Source organism: Barbus barbus (genome assembly GCF_936440315.1).
Source record: "Barbus barbus genome assembly, chromosome: 41".
NCBI lineage: Eukaryota > Metazoa > Chordata > Actinopteri > Cypriniformes > Cyprinidae > Barbus > Barbus barbus.
The window spans coordinates 8,883,553-8,906,806 of NC_136719.1; the positions used below are offsets into that span (position 1 = coordinate 8,883,553).

Genomic DNA, 23,254 nt, shown 5'->3' on the forward strand with positions numbered 1-23,254 from the left:
ATTACGCCAGTCTGCAGTATCACATGATCTTTGAGAAATAATTTTAATATGCTGATTTGATGCTGAAAAAAGCATTTTATTATAATCAGTGTTAAAAATAATAGTTTTGCTGCTTATTTTTGTGGAAACTGTGATATTTTTTTTTTAATCTTTGATGAATAGAAAGTTTAGAAGAATAGCATAATTGGGTGTATTATATTATCTGATTTATTTAAGAAATATTTGAAAATATGCAGGCCATGAAAATAATATATCTGTGTGTGTTTTAAGGACAAAGATCTTGATTACCAGTGTGTGTTGCTGATCGAGGGCCGATCGGTGGTGGTGGACGCTTTTGTGGAAGTGGACGACACTCAGCCATCTCGGTTCTTCATTACCTGCCAGCTACACCAGGTCTGCTAGCAAAAAAAAAATTATTATTTTTATATATATATATATATATATATATATATATATATATATATATATATATATAAATAACATGCGCTGTAGCCTGTATCATTTCATAGCAAACAGCGAAAGAAACTACGTGCATGCAATGTCGTAGTTATGCCGTCAGTTAAGGCATGAAGTTACCAAAAAGGCGATTAAAGCTGCTTTAAAACTGTGTGCATGCATGCAATGTTATATATGCGTCACATTTAAGAACATGTCTCTGAAATGGTTTTAAAAACTGTCCTGAGGCACCCCAGCACTGTCTCCCTCATCTAAAACACCCGATTCAACTCGTCCGCTCATTAGTAGAGACTTTAAGACCTGAAGTGGGTCAGAAAAGGTAAAGAGATTTGTGAGAAAATAAGATGCATGTCAGATCCGCGTCACGCTCAACAGCAGCAGCTTTTAAAGCAATAGCAGGCAAATAAGCTAATAACCAGCTGCTGTGATGTCTATTAATCCAAGAATAAAAGAAAAAAGAGGAAATCAATAACTTTTATAGCTTTAAGGGGTTCATATATTTAATTTAGAATTTAGTGTTTGGTAAGTATTAATTTTCTGTATATTTCTGCTGAAGGGCACAGGTAGGTGAATATGTAAAAACTATTTTATAGAGACATCAGTAGTATTGATATCAGTGATGCTGGCCTTCAGTCATAAAAAAGATGCAATTAAAGAAATATAAAAAATATACTGTCTTTATGTTGTTTGTACATTGTACATTTGAAGATTGAATGTGAAATTATTGCAATATAAAAGTATATTTAAAAACTTTAATTTTAATTTAATTTTAGAAAAATGTGCGATAAATTCTTTTTTTTTTTTTATCGATTGACAGCACTAATATATACACATACATACACATACACACACACACATATATATATATATTAGTGCTGTCAATCGATTACATTTTTTTTATAAATTAATTGCAAATTTTTCTAACATTAATCGCGATTAATATTTTTAACGTGTTAATCTGAAAAAAATAATCGCTTGCGTTAACGCGCTAATTTTGACATCACTATATATATATATATACAGTATATATATATATATATATATATATATATATAGTTCAGATGCAAAAGCCTCTAAGTGCAATCTGAAATTTTCATCTAAAATTAGCATTTTTATCAGGTTCCTATGTATAGGTTCAGTAATTTTATTCTAATGGAAATGTATAGGTCCTTTTCTATGCAATTAATGTGAAACAATTGAACATAAATATAGGAGCCTGATAAAAATGCTCATTTTAGAAGAAAATTTCAGACGGCACTTAGAGGCTTTTGCATCTGAACTCTTCATATATATATATATATATATATGTGTGTATATAGGCTAACTGTTACACTCTGAAAGTGCCTGTAAAGCTTTGTTATAGTATTTAAAGTGATTGTGATTGCATTTCGTTTTCAAAGTACTCTTACTCAGCTGCCGTGGAGGAATACAGGAGCATGATCTCAGTCAGGAGGAGGGACTCTTTCCAGATGGATTACCCAGAAGACCTGCATGGTACGTTACCCGTTGTTTGCTGAGGTTTTCAATGTGCTGTACTCTGTTTGTGTCACGTGTGTTTTGTCTGTGCAGTTCGGCTGTATAACTGCTCTGTGGGCCGGTCTGACTGCAGTCGCTGTCACACGGCCGATCAGCAGTACGAGTGTGTGTGGTGTGAGGGGTCTCGCTCCAGCTGCGTCTACAGGAGCTCCTGCCCCGAGCACGTCCAGCAGACCTGTCCTGCTCCTCACATACACATGGTGAGGGACTCGTCTGTTAACTTGTGCTGTTTGTGAGCCATTAATATTATACTTAGTGTTGTGGCAGTTCACCCAAAAATGAAAATTATGTCATCAATTCTTGACCTCATTCTGTATTTTTTCCCTCCATTTCATTTAAAAGAAAAATCATCAGTTGTTTATTTTTGTGTGAACTGTCCTTTTAAGAACTTGGAATAAACCTGCCAGAATAAACTGCATTGTAAAATTATTTTTCTTCACTATCTGATACAAACTTTGTCCTTGAAGGAGTGACCCTTGTCCTTTTAAATGTAGTTATGCTGTGGTTTCCATTGCTGGCTTTTCCTTACTGACCCGTGTGTTTGTACAATAGTATAACAGATCACGTTATTAGACCTTAACTCAATCACTTCATAGATGTTTGCAAGCAGGAACTCAAGCTTTTTACTGAAGAAAATGTGAGCAATATTGCTGGGGTGTTATGGCCATGCCATTGCAATAAGGCTAAGGTGTTCTGGTGGTGGCTAGGTGGAAATTTAAATTAAATTAAATAGTTTTATTGAAAATAAATAATACTTTTATTTACCTAGGAGGCATTAAATTGATCAAAGGTAACAGTAATGACACTTATAATTTTACAAGATTTCTATTTCAAATAAATGCTGTGCCTTTAAACTTTCTGTTCATCAAAGCGATAAAAACAGGATTAAAAGAGATAATAAATGGTGAGCAAAAATGAATGAAATGCAAGGAATTTTACACTGAAAAAGCAACTTTTTATGTTGCAAAAATAAATTTTCTTAAAACTAAAAATAATGTGAAAGTTATTGTTTTTTAGAGTATAGCTTTTAATATTTATTTTTAATTTTAAAAGAGAATTTCAAACAAGAAAAAACATTTGCCATTAGATAAAAAACAAAAAGTATAATAATCATTTGTAAGTCTCATACAATTCAAATAATGTAAATGTATATTGTTTAAAGGATGTTTAGAATTTATTTTTTTTACTGTAAAACGAGACAAAATTACTATTAAAATTATTACAAAATTATTATTATGAATTAGTATTTTTTCTGGGGCTTTAATAGGATGTTATCAATGGTATAACACCACACGAATTAAAAGGAAATAAAGGAAATATAGTGAGATTTGTGACATTTTTCAGTAAAGATTTCTATTTCAAATAAATTCTGTTCTTTTAAACTTTCTGTTCATCAAAGAATCGTGAGAAAAACTGTATCATGGTTTCCACAAAAATATTAAGCAGCACAATAACAATATGAAATGATTCTAGAGCAGCAAATCAGTAAATTAGAAGGATTTCTGAAGGATCACGTGGCACTGAAGACTGGAGTAATGATGCTGAAAATTCAGCTTTGCATCAAAGGAATAAATTACATTTGAAAATATATTCACATAGAAAACAGCTGTTTTAAATTGTAATAATATTTAACAACGTTACTGTTTTCCTGCATTTTAATCAAATAAATGTAGTCTTGGTTTTGATCAATAGTATCATGTTTCGATACTCTAATTAAATACAAATCTATGGGATTGTCATCACTGAGTAGCTTCATTTTTGCAGATTGAGCCTCTTTCTGGTCCAGTGGAGGGTGGCACAGTGCTCACAGTGTCTGGCTCTAATCTGGGTCAGAGAGCTGAAGACATCCAGCACTCGGTGACTGTAGCCGGAGTCCCCTGCACGGTCATCTCCGACAGATACGAGGTGTCCTCCAGGTAAATCAGACTATAAAGTATGTGAGTGAGGGCATGCTGGATATTACTGCTACACGCTAATGACACTGTATAATTGGCTTCAGGCAATTCAGCTCCACAGTGTGATGAAGAGTATTGACCCAGTGCACTGATTAATGGGAGGTCTCTTTGTGTGCCTGTTAGTATTGTTTGTGAGACCACAGCGAGTGCAGGGGAGCAGAGCGGCCATGTCTCGGTGCAGGTTAAAGGCGGCGGAATCGGGCAATCTGCCCAGCGCTTCCGTTACCAGGTAACCATTAATCCAACGGGCCACTAAAGGGATAAAAGTGGTTTAGCAAGAATGAATAACATGCAAGGAATTCATTCTGTATTTATTCAAAGGCAGGGAGGTATTTGGCCATTTTAAAACTTTTTACACTGCGGAATGAATTTTCTTAAAAGTGTTTTTGTATTGTCATACTTATTTTTTTTTTTTACAAAATTGTGAAAGGTATTAAGCGTTGTTTTCAGAGTATATATTTTAATGTTTATTTTCAGTTTAAAAGACATTTTTAAAAAAGTAAATATAGTGGGATTAATGGTTCAAACGAGAAGATTTGGCAATATTGTAAAAGCTAAAAATGTAAAAAGGAAATATTTTTTCAGTCAATAACTTAAATGTATATTGTTTTTAAAAGATTTTTTCGTTTTTACTGGAAAATAAGAAATATTTAAGAGGATGAAGAAAGATTTATGCTTAAAAAAATTATTAAAAAGTGAGTGAAAATGTAAAAACAAATGTTATTAAATATTTTTTAAATGTTTAAGTCTTAAACAATTCAATAAAGTAAGTTTATATTATTTTAAATGTTTTTAGATATTTTTACTGTAAAACGAGACCAAAATATTATGTATTTTTCAGGGCTTTAATAACACACAAAAATGAGGAAAAGGAAAAAATGATAAGCAATTTGCTAATGGAGTGAATTTTTTAAAATGTTATTAAAAAATATTTTTTAAATGTGTACATCTTATACAATTTAATGAAGTAAATGTATCTTATTTGAATGATTTTTAGATATTTGTACTGGAAAACACAACTAAAATATTATGCATTATTAAGGGGCTTTAATAAGATTTTTTTAATGGTGTGTAGGAGTGTATAGGTTAACAGGATAATAATACCACACAATGTAAAGGGAAGAAAGAAGGAAACAAAAGGAAATATAGTGAGATTTTATGGTTAAAACAAGAAATAATGGTAACACTTTACTTAAACCCTTTATGTATAATGCATTATAAAAAATAGGTTTAATGCATTAATTATGCCTTGTAATCACCCTATAATGCATTGTACAATCTCATACATAATTATAACCACAGTTAATACATTATAACACTTTTCAGTTCATTGTTACACTATGCTTTTTAAATTCAGTTATAACTATTTATGACAAGATATAATGTATTGCAATGCACATTATGAATAATTATAATGCATTATACCCTTTAATAACCCTTTATAATGCATTACATATAAAGGCTTTAAGTAAAGTGAAAGTATTAAAGTAAAGTGTTAAAAAATATTTTTTAAATGTAAAAATCATATATAATTTAGTTACATAAATATATCTTATTTTAAGGATTTTTATATAGTTTTACTGTATTCAGGGCTCTAACAGGATGAGTTCATTGGTTTAACAGCACACATGTATAGAACAGTGTTTTGTAACGCGTGCGTGCGTGTGTGTGTGTGTGTGTGTGTGTTCTGTTTTCCTCAACTCAAGGACCCAGTGTTATTGGGAGTGTCTCCACTGAAAGGCCCAATGTCAGGAGGCACATCACTCACCATCACGGGATGGAACCTTCTGACGGGCCGTTCCAATGAGATCAGCATCCTGATTGGTGGAGTCCCATGTTACATGTAAGTGACTGTAGAGCATCGTCCTCTACGGCCATCCAGTCAGACAGAAGTCATCAGTTAATCTCTTTATGATATCATCTCTACAACTCATATAATGTCAGCTGATTATGTTATAAATAATTCATCATCCTTCTGTTAACGCTGGAAGTCTAAAACTGTGAGCTGTGTCCTAAAACAATTCATGAATTTATTATGGTATCAATTCATGAATATAATATACTCCATACATTACACAGGATTTATTGTCTTTTATGACTGTTCACATTTGGTAACAGTAAGTTAGATTGTTTAGAGTTTTAATACAGGCTGTGTGTTAACAGTTCTCCTGAGCAGTACAACAATGAACGTGTTGAATGTGTGACTGGAGGGAGTAACAGAACCGGCGAGAGCGGCGTTAAAGTACGCTTCGGTAGAGCTGAGCGTCATCTACAGGAAGTCCTCTATCAATACACCCCAGACCCCAACGTAACACATGTCGCTCCCTCCAAAAGCTTCATCAGGTAACGAGCATGACATGTATTCTAAAGAATTTAAGAATAGTTGTATTTTTTTTATTTAACTTTATTTTATTTTTATTTCTTTTGTTTTTTTTCTACAAAATTGTAGTAAGTATTAAGTTTTTTTTTTTTTGTAGTAAATTAAAGAAGGAAAATTTGTTATATTTATGCTTCAAATAAGAAAACAACATTTTACCCATGGAGTGCTAAAAATATATTCTCTGAAAACAAATCTTATACAAATCAAAAGGTTATGTTGTTTTAAAGATTTTATTTTATTTGATCAAATCTGCTTGTCCTATGTCAGGGAAATACTGTAGCCTATTTCATTTTATTTATATTAAAAAGCTCCAAAAGCTTCCTCGGGTAAGTAACATTATATTTTTACAACTTTCCAATGGAGTCAAAAATAGTCTTATAAAAATCAATTATATATATAATTGTATAATTGTATAACTGTATTATTACCGTTAATATTATTACCGTTTTATATATATATATATATATAATATTATATAATTATATATATATAATATATATAATTTTTTGGTATTTTACAAAACTGCAAAAGGTACATGTAAAAGGTTGTTATATATAGATAATATATTTTTTACATTAACATTAGTGACTTAAAGAAAGAAATTTAACGAGATGTATGATTCAAATAATAAAAAAAACGTTTTGATAATGTAATGATTGAGTCTTATACAGTTCAATAAAGTAAATTTATCTCATTTTAATTATTTGATTTTTAAATTTTATTTTATTTTTAAGACGAAATTAAGATTTAGGACTGATTTATGTAGATAGGCATTGCCATAAATGTGAGCAGTCATATGTTTATGTATTTATCTGATGTCAGAAATTTTTATATAAATTCTTATTGTTCTCAAAATTAAAGTATGTAAACTTGTAAAGTATGTAAATATGTAATTTTATGCAATATTTCTTCAAAAGTAAAAAAAAAAGAAAAAAAAAAAAGGGTTTACAGAATTTACAGAAGGGTTTTAGATTGGTATTATGGTTTTAGCAACGTAATATATTGGGCACATGCACAGTTTCACCAATTAGCAAATGAAAGATTTGTTATATTTTTTCCATAATCTGAGATTTGGAAGAAAATAAAGGGGTTATTAGTCCAGCATACATAAGAACCAACATCTGTGATTGTCTAAGCGGGGGTCGTATCATTCGAGTGTCTGGCCAGCATCTGGACGTGGTACAGGAACCTCGTATCCGTGTGACCCTGACGCCTCTGGAGTCACACTCACAGAAGAGGAGGAGGAGGAGGAGCAGTGTGGATTACAGTCTCCTCAGAAGAGCTCGGCGGATCGTCCCAGAGCCCAGCTGTCCTGAAGATAGTCTCTGTGTCGTCAAACAGGTAGAGTTCACACAAGTGAGTCTGTGCTTGTGCTTTCTCACAGCATTAAACAAACTGTCCAATAGTCACATGTCAGTTATTGTAACACAGTTGGTTTCCTCGTGTCCTGTTCCTGATCAGGTGGAGGAGCGGTGCACAGTGAACAGCTCGACTCTGATCCTGTGTCCCACTCCGGAGGTGGGGCCTGAGGCCCTGCGTGCTGCCGTCAGTGTACATTTCCTCCTGGATAACCTCCACTTCGAGTTTGAGGTGGTCAGTGGCAGCTCCTTCAGTTATGAGCCCAATCCCGTTCTTCATAGCCTCAATCAACACGACCCCAGCAAACCCTTCAGACACAAACCTGGCAGCATCATCTCTGTGGAGGTCAGTCCTCTCTCAACTGTATATTAATCCACTGAAGATTGTTCAAAAACATAGTGTAACTATAGAATTTAGATCCCCAAAACTAATAATAGTATATATAACTGAACTGTAACTGAAATATTATATTATGTCTGAATACTGGATTCTGATTGGCTGGCAGGTTTGCATTGAAACCGTTAATTAAATTAAATACAATACAATATAAAAAACTTTAACTTCATTAAAATGACTTCAACATAACTGAAATAAACTTAGAAAAATAGAATAGAATAAAAATAGTATATATAGTATAGTATAAAATAGTATATAATAAAAAAAAAACATACCTAATAAAAATTACAAAAACACAACAAAGGCACTAAAACTTTTACTTATGGAAAACTAAAGCTAATTTAAAAATTAAAGCTAATTCAAAATAATTAAAAAAACTATAATAGTATCTCAATTAAAATAAAATAACCCAGAAACCAGACTTCCTCAGCAGCATAAGTATTATATTATATTATATTAAAACCATAATAACTACCAAGATTTTATTTCTTTACATTTACACGAAAACTTTATTTAATAAAATTAAAAATTGTAATTACAATGAATTACACTATATTATATTATATTAAAACTATAATAACTACCAATATTTATTTCTTTACAATTACACCAAAATTTTATTTAATGAATTAAAAAATTGATTACAATGAATTATATTGTTATATTATGTTGTAGTATATATTTGTTATTCAATGAAATTATGCATTAAAAGGATTGCGTTGGGATTGAATTTGGATTCTAGGGGGACAATCTGGACCTGGCCATGTCTAAGGACGAGGTGGTTGCTCTGATTGGTGATGGAGAGTGTGCTGTGAAGACTCTAACCAGAAACCACCTGTACTGTGAGCCTCTGACACAGCATCCGTCAGTTACAGCGACCAAGAAACGAGAGGCTGCTGACACGCTCCCAGAGTTCACTGTACGTCAGCTTATATCTGTCCTCTTTTGTGTTTGTGGTGTTTCCCAATGATGCGATATAGAAAGCTGTTTTTTGTGTATTTGTGTAGGTGAGGATGGGGAATCTGAACTTTTCTCTGGGACGAGTGCAGTATGATTCTCAGGGCCCGGCTGCCTTCCCTCTGGAGGCCCAGGTGGGAGTTGGTGTGGGAGCCTCCATCGTGGCTCTTATTGTGCTGGTTATCGTACTCATATACAGGTATATCCATACAGATTATCCCGTTTATTACTCATTTTAGACATGCATTGGGATCAAAGGCCTGAAAAAGCTAGTGATTTTTATTTTATTGTTATATTATATTATCTTTATTTTTATATATTTTTTATAAAGTTATTATTTACTGAAATTATAATACCTATGTGCATCTGTCATTGATTGCAATTGCAAAGGTTAATTCTGAAAAAAAAATTCCGTTGCTGCATAACTCTAGAATTCATAGCCCCAAAATAAATATAATGTAATGTAACACAGTAACACCATAGTACCTAACTAGATTGTTTTTACAATTACAATAAATGTAAATTTTATTAAAATTAATTAAATGTAATTTAAATAAAAATATATATATTATTTCAATGCGTTATGAAAACAGTGTCAAAAATTTAAAACATATATTATTATGTTATATCATGTTTATATTTGTCAATAATTATGCTCCACAAGTCCACCCTCACAGTTTAAAATCTGATTATATGAAGCATGGGACCATACACAAACTTTAGATTTACAGTATTTTCTCAGATATCCGGACCCCATCATACAGTGAATATGTTTATGCTTGATATGCTTTCTTGTCAAAACTTACAACAAATCAGATGACTGGGACATGCAGTTGAGAATAAACAGACATTACCAGACTCAGCCGTGTGTCGTTTTTTAATATTTGTATTTAATATATGTTTGTGTGTGTGTTTAACAGGAGGAAAAGCAAGCAAGCACTAAGAGACTATAAGAAAGTCCAGATCCAACTGGAGAATTTGGAGACGAGTGTTAGAGACCGTTGTAAAAAGGAGTTCACAGGTCAGACGCTCCGACATAAACATCAGCCAGACTCTGCCGACATGCTTGCAATGCCTCATGACAAACTGTGTGTGTGTATTATGTGCAGATCTGATGACTGAGATGATGGATGTGTCCAGCGATCTCATGGGCTCTGGGATTCCAGTCCTGGATTATCGTAAATACTCAGAGAGGATTTTCTTCCCTGGTCACCGCGAGTCTCCTCTGAGACGGGACCTTGACGTTCCCGCCTGTCGCCGAGCCACAGTGGAGCAAGGCCTGGTTCAGCTCTCTAACCTGCTGAACAGCAAACTGTTCCTTACCAAGGTGGGCTTTCCTTAAACCTGTGAGCAAGAATTATTCAATCAACCAAACAGGATTATATGGACCATTAAGGATTTATACGTTATATACTTCCCTACAGTTCATCCACACTCTGGAAGCCCAGCGAACCTTCTCTCCGAGGGACAGGGCGTATGTGGCCTCCCTCCTCACGGTGGCGCTGCACGGCAAGCTGGAGTATTTCACAGACATCCTAAAAACTCTGCTTAGTCACCTGGTGGAGCAGTACACCACTAAAAACCCCAAACTCATGCTGCGCAGGTCAGTAGTGATGAGTCTCTCAGATTTTAAAGTGCCCCTATTATTGGTTATGAAAGGTTCATATTTTGGTTTTGGGAGTCCCCAACAACAGGTCGACATGCTTGCAAAAAACACTTTCATTTTCTTATAATATGCATTTATTTTTACCTTATTTGCTTACCTTATAACGACTCCCAAACGATTCGCTCAACAATTAATTTTTCCAAACCCCTACTTTGCGTGACGCTAATCTGCGGTGATTGGTCCGATTGGTCGATTTCATTTAAAGCAGTGTTTGTAAGCGCAGTGCTGCTTTGCGTACAGCCATTACCGGGGAATCAGCTACTTTTAACGCTCCAAAAGCGGCACCTAGTGTCAAAAAATTTATTTGCATTTTTATTCAGACCAATGCGAAAATCAAGTTTTCCCAGGTCTGTGCGCGCAACAAGTAGGCGGGCAATATGTTAATGTTTCATGTTGACGTCAACATGAAACGGCTTGGGATTCGTTTTAAAAACGACTTGTTTCAGTGATTCAGAGTCAACTCTTTCTTTTGAGAGACAATAACTTTAAACACGGTGCACTTTCAGATTTAAAACTTTGCAGGATGAGTTGAGCTGTGTTACACATTGCATGAAAGGTCATTTTCAAAAATCCATAATGGGGCACTTTAAACAATATCACTGAATTCATGTTACTGTAGACTGAAATCTCAGAATCCCTGTTAAATCACATGAGCTGGGTGTAGATCCTTTAAATTAATAATTGTAGCATCATCGATTCTAAGTGGAAATCGCTCATGTGTTGTAGGACTGAGTCTGTGGTGGAGAAGCTGTTGACTAACTGGATGTCCATATGTCTTTACACCTTCCTCAGGGTGAGTCACACTTTTGTTTTTGCTTCAGGTTTGGTTCACAAGGACTCAGGAAATGATACAAAGAACTGGATGAGAGAGAAGTTAAAATAGAGGGAAATGTGCCAGTAATTGCAGTTAAATATGTAACTAGTCCATAGAAAAAGTAACTTGGATTGCAGATTAACCCTATAAAGCCTACTGTATCATGTCTGATGTGCACATTTCTAAGGATTCTAAATGATCAACATAATCAAAACTTTGCTGTGTCTATATGCCTTCAAACATGCTTTCTGCCCCTTCAGGTGATGTTACAGTACATATGTCTTTTTGCTGTGAAATCTTTACTTAATTTATACAGTAAATGTAAGAATACCTTTTATATTGTTAGTAGTATTGAAAGATGAACACTTAATGGACTGAATTAACATAGGTTTATTTGATTATCCATGCATTGTTTTTTTTTTTTTTAGAAAAATCATGTTAAAATGTGAATATGAAATATGATACATCAGGCTTTTGAGGTACATTTATTTGTTCATCTTTCAGTCATTATTGTATTGCATTGCATAATATGTTTTGACCCCCACAATAAAAACAGAGCTTTAAAGAAAAAACAAAGCATTTAAATATCATCTTAAAACATATTATTGTGAAATATAGTGACAATTGATATTTAAATGCATTTTATATAAGTAGTCTGCTAAACAGTTATAAAGATTTAATTTTCTTACATTATAAGCTATCAGAATTTCATCTGTTTTACCATATAAATATATAAATAAAAATATAATAAAAAATCTTGAATAAGCAACTGCACCAAATTGCAAATTTTTGCAAATTTTTGTCACAAATGAGCTTCATATTCTCCTGTGTCATACATACTATATAAACCTGATGTATCAAATATTATACTCAACAGAATTGTATTTTTTTTTCATAAAAAAATATTCTGTATGAAGATTCAATGAACTGTTCCATTAAAAAAAAAGTAAATAAAAAGATTTTCCTGACTATTATCTCATATATCAGGTTATTATTTCATATTTATATATATATATTTTATATTATATATTAGAAATTGTTATTTATTTATATATCCATGTGTTTATGTATAGGATACAGCAGGTGAGGCGTTCTACATGCTGTTCAGAGCCATAAAGCATCAGGTGGATAAAGGCCCAGTAGATGCTGTTACAGGCAAAGCCAAATACACACTCAACGACAACCGACTGCTGCGGGAAGACGTGGAGTACCGCACACTGGTGAGACACACACACACACACACTCTCTACATTATGATTATGATGCAGAAATTATCTTTATTCTAAAGTGCCATGCATTATTTATACTTTTAGGAAAAAGGTTGATATTTTACTGTTTCTTTGTTTGTGTTTTTGCTCAGTTTCATAGTTTTTAATCTGATTGCTCATTCACACATGACATGTAACATGACAACTGCTTTTCAACTTCTTTCCATGTTCTGTAGACGCTGAATGTTCTGGTGAGCAACGGAGGTGCTGGTGAGTCTCAGACGGTCCCCACTAAAGTGCTGGATTGTGACACCATCACACAGGTGAAGGAGAAGATTCTGGAGCAGACATGGAAGGGCACGTCATACTTCCAGAGACCCTCCGCAGACTCTGTGCATCTGGGTAAGAGCCTGATACAAGCTGATACAATGTTTAAAAACCAAACCAAATATTCAAACAAATGTATATTTACTGTGTATTTATTAATTGCAATACTTAAAGATTAATGAAATAATACTAAAACTGTTTAAATAAATATTTAATATTTAAATTAACTAATAAGATGTATTTGATCCTGTGTTTTATAGAGTGGAGGGCGGGAACGGCTGGTCATCTGATTTTGTCGGATCAGGACTTGACATCAGTGGTTCAGGGGTCCTGGAAACGCCTCAACACCTTACAACACTACAAGGTCTCTCAAGTTGTCCCTCAATCTAATGACTTCATTTTGTGGAGTGAAATTTCGCTCTTTATTTTTTATTTTTTTGTGAGTCATCGTTGATTTGTAATTGTTTCCTATACCTCTGCAGGTCCCAGATGGAGCCACAGTAACACTGGTGTCACGACAATCCAAGCAAATCCACCACGACAGCCATGACTACATACCAGGAGAGAGTAGGTTTCCTTGCTTTTAAGCATGACATGGTGTATAGTTGTTTTTTTCTCCCCCAAGAGTGCTAAAACATCCATTTACCAAATCAGGATAGAATTCAGTTGATCTGCAGGTTTGCATATACTGATAGTTCTAATCTAATATAGAGTTCAACTATCTTAGTTGTTAGTTTTGAAATATTAGTTTTACTAACTTAACTTAAAATGATTTATTTGTTATGAATAGTAATATCTTTTCATTTATATCCATGAAGTTCTTTGCATCTTAAATTGTAACAATTTTATTTGATCAAATAAATGCAGCCTTGGTGAGCATAAAAAAAACCCATCTAAAAATCTTACTATCCCCAAACCTCTGAACTGTAGCGTACAAACCAAAATACTTCAAAGAAAACCGTTTGGTCATACCTCTATTACAGACCTTCTCATATTTTCATATATTCTTTCTATCCTCTCACAGAGACGCCGATGTTGGAGGACGGAGACGAAGGAGGAGTGAAGCAGTGGCACCTGGTGAAGGCCAATGAGGAGGCGGAGCTACCCAAACATAGACGGGGCAGTCTGAGAGACAAAGAGCGTGAGAGAGCCAAGGCCATCCCAGAGATCTACCTCACACGCCTGCTGTCTGTGAAGGTACCACACACACATTCCACTGTCACACTTCACTTTAAATGGGGCCAGATGGATCACCTGTACTGTGTGTTTCAGGGTACACTGCAGAAGTTCGTAGACGATCTGTTCACTGTGATTCTGAGCACCAGTCAGCCGGTTCCTCTGGCTGTCAAATATTTCTTTGATATGTTGGATGACCAGGCTGCACAGCACAACATTACAGACCCAGAGACAATCCACATATGGAAAACAAACAGGTTGGTAAATAATTATTTCTTTTAAGGATAAACCATCAGTTATGGGTAATTTGGTCACAACTTGTGTTTTGACTTTGTTTTGCAGCTTGCCACTGAGATTCTGGATTAATATCTTGAAGAACCCTCAGTTCATCTTCGATGTTCAGGCCTCTGACAACGTAGACGCGGTGCTGTCAGTCATCGCTCAAACCTTCATGGACTCCTGCACTATCGCCGACCACAAACTGGGCAGGGTAAGCCAATCAAAATAAACCTGGAAGAGATGGATTGTGGGAAGAATCCAAATAGAAAGATCAGCTGCTAATGACTTTCTGTGTTGTACATACAGGATTCCCCAATCAACAAGCTCCTGTATGCTCGGGACATCCCACGCTACAAACAAATGGTGGAGAGGTGAGTTCAGTTAGCTCATATTAATGCAGTTATATGCTTAATGATATGTACTCACCATACTTTGTTGATCGTATTTCATCAGATATTACTCAGATATAAGACAGACCATCCCTGTCAGTGACCAAGAGATGAACTCCTCTCTAGCTGAACTCTCTAGGGTGAGTTATGGGACATTTACCTAGTCTGTGATACTCGGGTTACCATATTTGCCTCTGTAAAGTTGGGGAATGTTTTAAGATTAAGTTTATGTATGAATCCCTCTGTCAAGTCCTACAAAATGTATATCTCTGATTTCATTTCTGTTTATAAAATTTTCCAGGCCACTTTACATTTTCTGATAAATGTACTATATAATATTGTACTATATAACTACAGGTACATCGCAAAAAATTTGAATATCATGAAAAAGGTCAATATTTTTTGTCACTCATTTCAGAACGTGAAACCCATAAATTATATAGATTCATTCCACATAGAGTGAAATATTTCAAGCCTTTATTTCTTGAAATTTTGATGATTATGCGTACAGATCATGAAAACCCAAAATTCAGTCTCAGAAAATTAGAATATTACATAAGATCAATAAAAAAGGGATATTTTAAACAGAAATGTCAGGCTTCTGAAAAGTATGTTCATTTCTATGCACTCAATACTTGGTTGGGCCTCCTTTTGCATGAATTACTGCATCAATGGGGGGGGGGGGGGGGGGGGGGGGTTCATTCAGACGAATACAGTCAAGAGTTGTATTAAAAAATGTTCTGGCTCTTTCCAAATTTTATAATGGCAGTGAGTGGTGGTTGAGATTTTGAAGCTCAAAAAAGTGCATCCATCCATTATAAAAAGTAATCCACATGGCTCCAGGGGGTAATAAAGGCCTTCTTGAGTAGGGCTGGGTATCGAGTTCGATACTTTTTAGGCACCGACCGAATTTCCTCGATACCACCGAGTATCGAAAAACGTCTTGTCGTACCAAATTTCGATACCTAAGGGGTTAATCTCGTCAACGTCAGTGAGCCAATAAGCCTGCAGCACTAGGTGTGTTCACCTAGAACGGGCATCACGGAGATTGATCATTTGACATCCGCAAGAGCGATTCGAAAGCGTACGGAGTAGTCTGCTCTCTACAGCTCTCGTGGTACTGTAATACACCGATCGGTCTGCACAGTCGGTCCACGTCAAGTCGAACACACCTACTAGTTTACACCGGTTACACTCAGAGATGTGGCTCACACGTGAGGTGGTAGTGTGAAAACATCCCAACACCCTTAAGGCTACGTTTGTAACAGAACTGTTTGTTTAGTTTCCTTTTTGTCCTTATTTGGTTCTTCCTGTTTTAGTTTCTGACCTAGTTATGTTAATTAATTATCGTCTTCACCTGTGTTTGATTCAATTACCTTGTTTCCTCGTTTGTTCCAGCCCCTTTATAAGTCCTCAGTTTTGCCTTTGTGTTTGTCTGATCTTAAGTTAACTAATGTCTTACGTGTGTTGATGCCATTGATTAAAGAATATTCCTTTTTGTTTACTCCTTCGTATTGCGCCTCTATTGCTACAACCACCGACGCATAACAGAAGATCAGACCGCAACCGAAGATGGGCGAACCGGCGCGATTTTTTGATTTGGCTTACGCCAACCGGGACCCAGTGAGCTTTATGTTGGCGTTTGCGCCTCTCGCCCTCGCCAGCACTCTGGAAGACGGAACCCTCAAGATGCTGCTCCGGCTCGGGCTCACGCTCCACCAGCAGCGAGAGCTCCCAGACACCTCCGACCTCACTTGGAGAGAAGCCATCATCCGGTGTCTGGAGAGTCTCCGACCCCGAGCCGGAGCCTTATCCACGGCGAAGAATGTTCCGCCCGCGGCGATGTGGAAACCGCCGCAACAGGCGATGAACGTTGCGCCGTTTACGGCGATGATGGTCCCGTCCAGCCCACCTGATTTCCCGCTGGTCCCGTCCAGCCCACCTGATTTCCCGCTGGTCCCGTCCAGCCCCGCACCTCCCGTGCGCCCTCTAATGTCCGCGCTGCAAGAGCGCCCTCTAATGTCCGCGCGGCAAGCGCGCCCTCTAATGTCCACGCGGCAAGCGCGCCCTCTAATATCCGCGCTGCAAGAGCGCCCCCAAGTGTCCGTGCTGCCAGAGCACCCTCCTGCGTCTCCGCTGGTCCCATCCAGCTCTCCTTCGTCTCCGCTGGTTCTATCCAGCTTCGCGCCTCCCGTGCGCCCTCAAGTGTCCGCGCTGCAAGAGCGCCCTCCTGCATCTCCGCTGGTCCCGTCCAGCTCTCCTTCGTCTCCGCTGGTACTATCCAGCTTCGTGCCTCCCGTGCACCCTCAAGTGTCCGCGCTGCAAGAGCGCCCTCAAATGTCTGCGCTGCAAGAGCGCCCTCCTGCGTCTCCGCTGGTCCCATCCAGCCCTCCTTCGTCTCCGCTGGTTCTATCCAGATTCGCGCCTCCCGTGCGCCCTCAAGTGTCCGTGCTGCAAGAGCGCCCTCAAGTGTCCGCGCTGCAAGAGCGCCCTCCTGCATCTACGCTGGTCCCGTCCAGCTCTCCTTCGTCTCCGCTGGTTCCGTCCAGCTCCGCGCCTCCAGAGCGCCCTCAAGTGCCCGCTCCTCCAGAGCGCCCTCAAGTGCCCGCTCCTCCAGAGCGCCCTCAAGTGCCCGCTCCTCCAGAGCGCCCCCAAGAGTCCGCTCCTCCAGAGCGCCCCCAAGCGCCCGCTCCTCCAGAGCGCCCCCAAGCGCCCGCTCCTCCAGAGCGCCCCCAAGCGCCCGCTCCTCCAGAGCGCCCCCAAGAGTCCGCTCCTCCAGAGCGCCCCCAAGTGCCCGCTCCTCCAGAGCGCCCCCAAGAGTCCGCTCCGCCAGAGCGCCCGCAAGAACCCTCTCCTCCAAGGTGGGCCCCAGAGGGGAACTTTCCCAAAGAAATTTTGGGGGGGGGCCATATAGCCGCAGTTTGTGTGGCCAGGCCAAAGGCCAAGGCCACAAAGGACCCAGATCCATCATGGCCTCCCGAGGACCCCGATCCACCATGGCCGTCCGAGGATCCCGGTCCACCAAGGCCGCCCGAGGACCCCGATCCGCCAAGGCCGCCCGAGGACCCCGATCCTCCATGGTCGCCCGAGGACCCTGATCCGCCATGGTCGTCCGAGGACCCCGACCCGCCAAGGCCGCCCGAGGACCCCGACCCGCCAAGGCCGCCCGAGGATCCAGATCCGACATGGTCGCCCGAGGACCCTGATCCGCCATGGTCGTCCGAGGACCCAGATCCGCCATGGCCGCCCGAGGATCCAGATCCGCCATGGTCTCTCGAGGACCCAGACCCATCATGGCCTTCCAAGGCCCCAGATCCGCCATGGTCTCCCGAATCTCCAGTCCTGCCATGGCCTCCTAAGGCTCCGGATCCACCATGGATTCCCAAGTCTCCAGTTCCGCCATGGCCTCCCGAATTTCCAGTCCTGACATGGTCTCCAAAGGTTCCTGATCCGTCCTGGAGGCTTCACTATCCTAGCCTGGTTCTGCTCCAGCCTCCAGGACGCCCGCCCCCCCTCCCCGATGTTACTGTTACGGTGCGGGACGCACCTTCCGGGAGGGGGGCGATATCTGTAACAGAACTGTTTGTTTAGTTTCCTTTTTGTCCTTATTTGGTTCTTCCTGTTTTAGTTTCTGACCTAGTTATGTTAATTAATTATCGTCTTCACCTGTGTTTGATTCAATTACCTTGTTTCCTCGTTTGTTCCAGCCCCTTTATAAGTCCTCAGTTTTGCCTTTGTGTTTGTCTGATCTTAAGTTAACTAATGTCTTACGTGTGTTGATGCCATTGATTAAAGAATATTCCTTTTTGTTTACTCCTTCGTATTGCGCCTCTATTGCTACAACCACCGACGCATAACAACGTTTAACACTGGTGCGTTTTTGTTTTAAAATGAAAACGATCCTCGTCCATACTGGCGTTTCCACTGCGTTTCAGAAAAGATCTTCGTCAATACTACATGACCGAAAGCGCGTGTTACGTGACTATTCATGCATACTGTAGCACCATGCTACATAAGACAATAAATAAGATTTATGTTCCGCTTTTACTCAAAACTCACTTCAAACCACCATCGAGTGTTTGTAATAACTTCCGATTGCCATCTAATGTGTGTTGGTCATGTAATGTTGCTGAAATATGTTATGTTAGTCAGAACTGCGATCGTGGAAGAGAAAATACAGGCTGACCGCTGGAAGCTGCTAATGTTCATCAGTAAATCTGTGGAAAATTAATATAAATTATGATTCCGTCTGAGCTATGCGTTTTAAAACACTAGTGTAAATGTAGCCTAACAGATGTGTAAAATGAAAACTATTTTAACTTCCGTAAACTATTTGCACTGATTTATTGTGTTGGATATATTTTGTTCCTTTGTGCAGTGGCTCAGGAGATGAAGCTGAGTCTGTATAAATGTCAACAAGCTGAAAAAATAAAACCAAAGTTTTTGAGATAATGTAATCTTGTTAAAACTTATTTCATAAAATTGGTATCGAGAAAAGTATCGTCCAGAAACCAGTATCGAACTCAAGGTATCGGTATCGATATCGGTATCGGAAATGTTTGAACGATACCCAGCCCTTTTCTTGAGTCGATGCGTTTGTGTAAGAAAAATATCCATATACAAAACTTTATAAACTGTAATGTTTAGCTTCCACTAACTGTGGTACTCGCTTACAAGAGAAAGTGGCATTCCAGAGGATGACGTAGGACATAGGTGTAACGCATTTTTATTGTAATTACTTCATTATAATATTAATATTTACCCTCTGCTATGCTTCCTTTACAGAACTACTCGAATGAAGTTAATCATCTAGTTGCACTGCATGAGTTGTACAAGTATATCAACAAATACTATGATCAGGTGAGAACTTCAGTATATTCTCTCTCTCTCTGTATGTTTGTATGTTTATGTTTTACCTTAAAATTGTATTAAAAGAATTTTAAAAAATAAAAAGTTTTATATCAAACAGGAAGTGTATGATAAAAAAATTGTTATTATTAAACTGAAATCATATTTTAAAGGTAGGTCATCTTTTTCCTGTTTTGGGTGCTTTGCCCTTTAGATGAGTTATTAATATTTGCATACTCTGGTGTGAATAGTGATGAAGGGGCTTGACAGCACGTTCTTGTCATTCACTCATGCTTTGGCATGTGTTTTATAGCAACCTAGTAACAAAACAATGATGCACAGTATTAACAGTGACAAAAATAAACTCTTGTTGTAAACATCTCCTGCCCCACGTTTGAAAGTAGAGCAGTGTTTGCTGGTAGACATTACTTTTATCATGAGGAATCACATTTTTCTTGATCTTTTGAGAATAAAGTATTTGTTGTACTATTAACATGTCACTTTAGGTCACTTAAAAACCTAACCTTTTCTTGTAAAAGCTTACACTGTGCCTTTGCAACTTTCTGATGTCAGACAGATGGATATGAACACTGTCAGTTAATTCAGAGGAAGTAGAATAAATACTGTTATTCAAAAACCAGAGAAACTAAAAATAAGAGTAAAATGTGGAAAATCTGCATTTCTTGCTGTTGTGCAATTTAAAACTATATATAGGAATATGTTTTACAAAAAAAATAGCTTTAGTCTTTCTGCTTGACAAAATATCATGTTTAATATTTGCCATTTTGTAATTGTTTGTGAAATTTACTACCAATTTTTGAGTGGAAATTGTTTCCTAGCTTTTTTTTTTTCGGTGTAGCACCTACACCTCTGCAGATCACAACATTAAACTTAAGTGATATTATAGAAACTTAGTATGAAATTAAATTAAATATGGCATAATATTACCCCTTTTTACATTATCTGAAACTAAACAACCAACTCTCAAACTTCTTCATGTCTGTAACTTTTTTTTGGTCTCTTCAGATCATCACAGCTTTAGAGGAGGACTCCACTGCTCAAAAGATGCAGCTGGGCTACAGACTCCAACAGATCGCTGCAGCTGTGGAGAATAAAGTCACTGACCTTTGACCTGTAACCTCAGACAGACGCTTGAAAAGACTGTACAAGAGACAAAGCCAGTGACAGAAAGAGACCAGAGACCTTGCCAGAAGGCATGAACTCTTACATCCTGAAGACTCCAGAGCACAGAGGAGAACAGAAGTTATTTGAGAAATATGGTTACGATTAAAGACAGCATTCACAGATTCAAAAAGCGTGAATCTCTCATAGATGTTACACGTCCACTGTTGCTGGTCTGTAGAGCTGCTCTCTGTTTCATCTGCACAGCCGTCACTCGCCAACACGCTACAGTGCCTGTAAAACTACTGTTGTTGGTGGGGCATTTCTGAGAGATGCGCTAGTTCTACAGGGTTTTTTGCATTGCGGCTTGCGGCCCGAAGCTCAGAATGTTGTTTTCAGCGTGTCAAGCATGCTTGAGCACCACCTTTCCTGTATTTAAAAAAAGAAGTCTTACTGTTTGTCGGATTCTTGGAAAACCGCTAATTCATGCATTCGGTGTGATGTGCTTTATGTTGCAGCCTGTGTCTTAATAATAAAGAATTCCAAAAAAAAAAAAAAAGGATGGCGTCTAAGGACAACTAAATGAATTTTCTTGCTCAACACCCCCTTTTGTTGAGTGTTCTCTTGTAAACCTTTTTTATCCAGATTTTTGTTTTGTTTTAAATGAAAAACATTGGTTTAAGGGACCTCAACCTAACAGGGCCATTTGAGATGTCTTCATGTGTCACAGACTACAGTATTATATACATTAACATGCATGGATACTCACCGTGAATTCAGAGATTTTAGGTTGGCACATGCATGTCGCGTGTGCATTTTATTGTCGATTCTGATTATGTAAATGGCAGGTTAACCCGATTAACACACTTGATTTAGGTGAATAGGTTTCATGTAACGTTCACAATGCTCAGTTGTGCATTTGTTTATACTCATTAAGGATTCAGTGTTAAAGTGTGCTTTTCATTGTTTTTGGTTAGCTTTCAGAAAAAAAAAACGTTTCCGTGGCTGTCCCAATTGTCCCAAATTTATGCTGGGTTTTTTTTTTTTGTGCGATCATGACCATCCTTTCAAATGTTTCAATAACTATTTTCACAGTTGTTTTTTTGTTTAATTTAATTTTTAGTTTTTTGTTTTTGTTTTTTTGTAAGTTTACTCTCCAGCTGTCACACTCTTTATTCTTGATTTGTTTCGGTGATCAGATCATGGCTAACATAAACTAGCTTTTTTTTTTTTCGGTTTCTGAACACTGAATGCACATTATATTGTGAGCTGCTGCGATAACTGTCGTGTGCCTTGCTCGCAGGTTTTACGTTCTTCTTGATTTTTATGTATTTATTTATTTATTTTGTGTTCGATTAATGTACAGACCAAATTTGGTAATTATGATCCACCCCCAAATTTAAAATTTAATTTTTTTTTCTTTGTAATCTACAGCGAACTGACTGAAGTTTTCAGTGTTTGTTCAGATCTCTTAAGCATTCGTGCAGATTTACTGGTCTTATTTTTGCTGTAGTTCACTGTTGTGCTCAGTGTTTTGTACGTATGTGTGGCTGTGATACACTATAGATTATTTTGTAAGTCTTGCACAGGACACGCTGTTTGAAGCAATTGTAAATTGTTTCTACCATCTGTTGTTCTTTTACCTGTGCATTTCTGTTGTAAATAAAATGTTGCTATAACGCAAAAAACATTTTCTGAATTTGTTGGACATTCAGCATTTTAAGATAAAATGATTGCATATTTGTATTAAAGGAACAATTTTTAATAGTTATAAATAAGTAATGCTTGAATTAATTTCTTGGATCTCTGGAAAAGAAGTGTCTCCATCACATCCTTCCGTACACGCAGTAAAGTAAAGGTTTACCTTATAAGGACTTTCTATGTGTCCTGCTGCCCAGGATTCACTCCAGCCAGGATATGTGCATCTGCCCACCTGCCAAGTCTAAAACCAGCCTCTGCAGGACAGCAGCAGAAAGACTGTGTATATTTATCCTCACACCTTCAATCCCTGTTAGAGAAAAGACCTCAGGAGTATCTTCTCCAGGTGACAAACATCAAAACTTCTGCTTCCTGTGTGAGGTAGCTGTAATCTAATTATTAGTCATTATAAACCACCTTTAATGCTCCCATAATTCTCTGTGTTTATCACATTTAGCATAACTGATGTTTTAGAGACAAAACTATTCCTTTTATAAATGAAGTAGAAATTGATTAAAACAAGACTTGTTTTTAAATAGGCCTACATTACTCTTATAGAACAATGATATATGCTGGTGGCTGTTTTAGCACAGAACAGTAGCAAAGCATCAACAGCTGATGTTATTGAGGCCAATGGAAAGCTCAATACACTTTTAATAGAAGATAAACACCCTCAACTCAAGCCCAT

The 23,254-nt window shown here is 37.5% G+C and overlaps 1 protein-coding gene across 1 annotated transcript in view; it reads left to right on the forward strand.

Annotated features, from left to right (window-relative positions):
• plxnb1a (plexin b1a) overlaps positions 1-22,550 on the forward strand; it is a gene marked incomplete at its 5' end in the record, with an annotated part of 40,163 nt that extends 17,613 nt beyond the window's left edge. The window contains 26 exons of the mRNA XM_079402870.1: positions 271-393; positions 1,857-1,950; positions 2,026-2,192; positions 3,757-3,908; positions 4,071-4,176; positions 5,654-5,790; positions 6,111-6,290; positions 7,464-7,668; positions 7,789-8,031; positions 8,825-9,001; positions 9,090-9,238; positions 9,960-10,060; positions 10,149-10,366; positions 10,464-10,642; positions 11,432-11,498; positions 12,593-12,739; positions 12,964-13,129; positions 13,315-13,418; positions 13,537-13,621; positions 14,079-14,251; positions 14,327-14,487; positions 14,573-14,720; positions 14,816-14,880; positions 14,963-15,038; positions 19,684-19,758; positions 20,773-22,550. Of these exons, the coding sequence (XP_079258996.1) occupies positions 271-393; positions 1,857-1,950; positions 2,026-2,192; positions 3,757-3,908; positions 4,071-4,176; positions 5,654-5,790; positions 6,111-6,290; positions 7,464-7,668; positions 7,789-8,031; positions 8,825-9,001; positions 9,090-9,238; positions 9,960-10,060; positions 10,149-10,366; positions 10,464-10,642; positions 11,432-11,498; positions 12,593-12,739; positions 12,964-13,129; positions 13,315-13,418; positions 13,537-13,621; positions 14,079-14,251; positions 14,327-14,487; positions 14,573-14,720; positions 14,816-14,880; positions 14,963-15,038; positions 19,684-19,758; positions 20,773-20,877 (3,603 nt within the window). The 3' untranslated portion in view covers positions 20,878-22,550. The remainder of the gene's footprint in view (positions 1-270; positions 394-1,856; positions 1,951-2,025; positions 2,193-3,756; positions 3,909-4,070; positions 4,177-5,653; positions 5,791-6,110; positions 6,291-7,463; positions 7,669-7,788; positions 8,032-8,824; positions 9,002-9,089; positions 9,239-9,959; positions 10,061-10,148; positions 10,367-10,463; positions 10,643-11,431; positions 11,499-12,592; positions 12,740-12,963; positions 13,130-13,314; positions 13,419-13,536; positions 13,622-14,078; positions 14,252-14,326; positions 14,488-14,572; positions 14,721-14,815; positions 14,881-14,962; positions 15,039-19,683; positions 19,759-20,772) is intronic.
• Between the last annotated feature and the right edge of the window lie 704 nt (positions 22,551-23,254).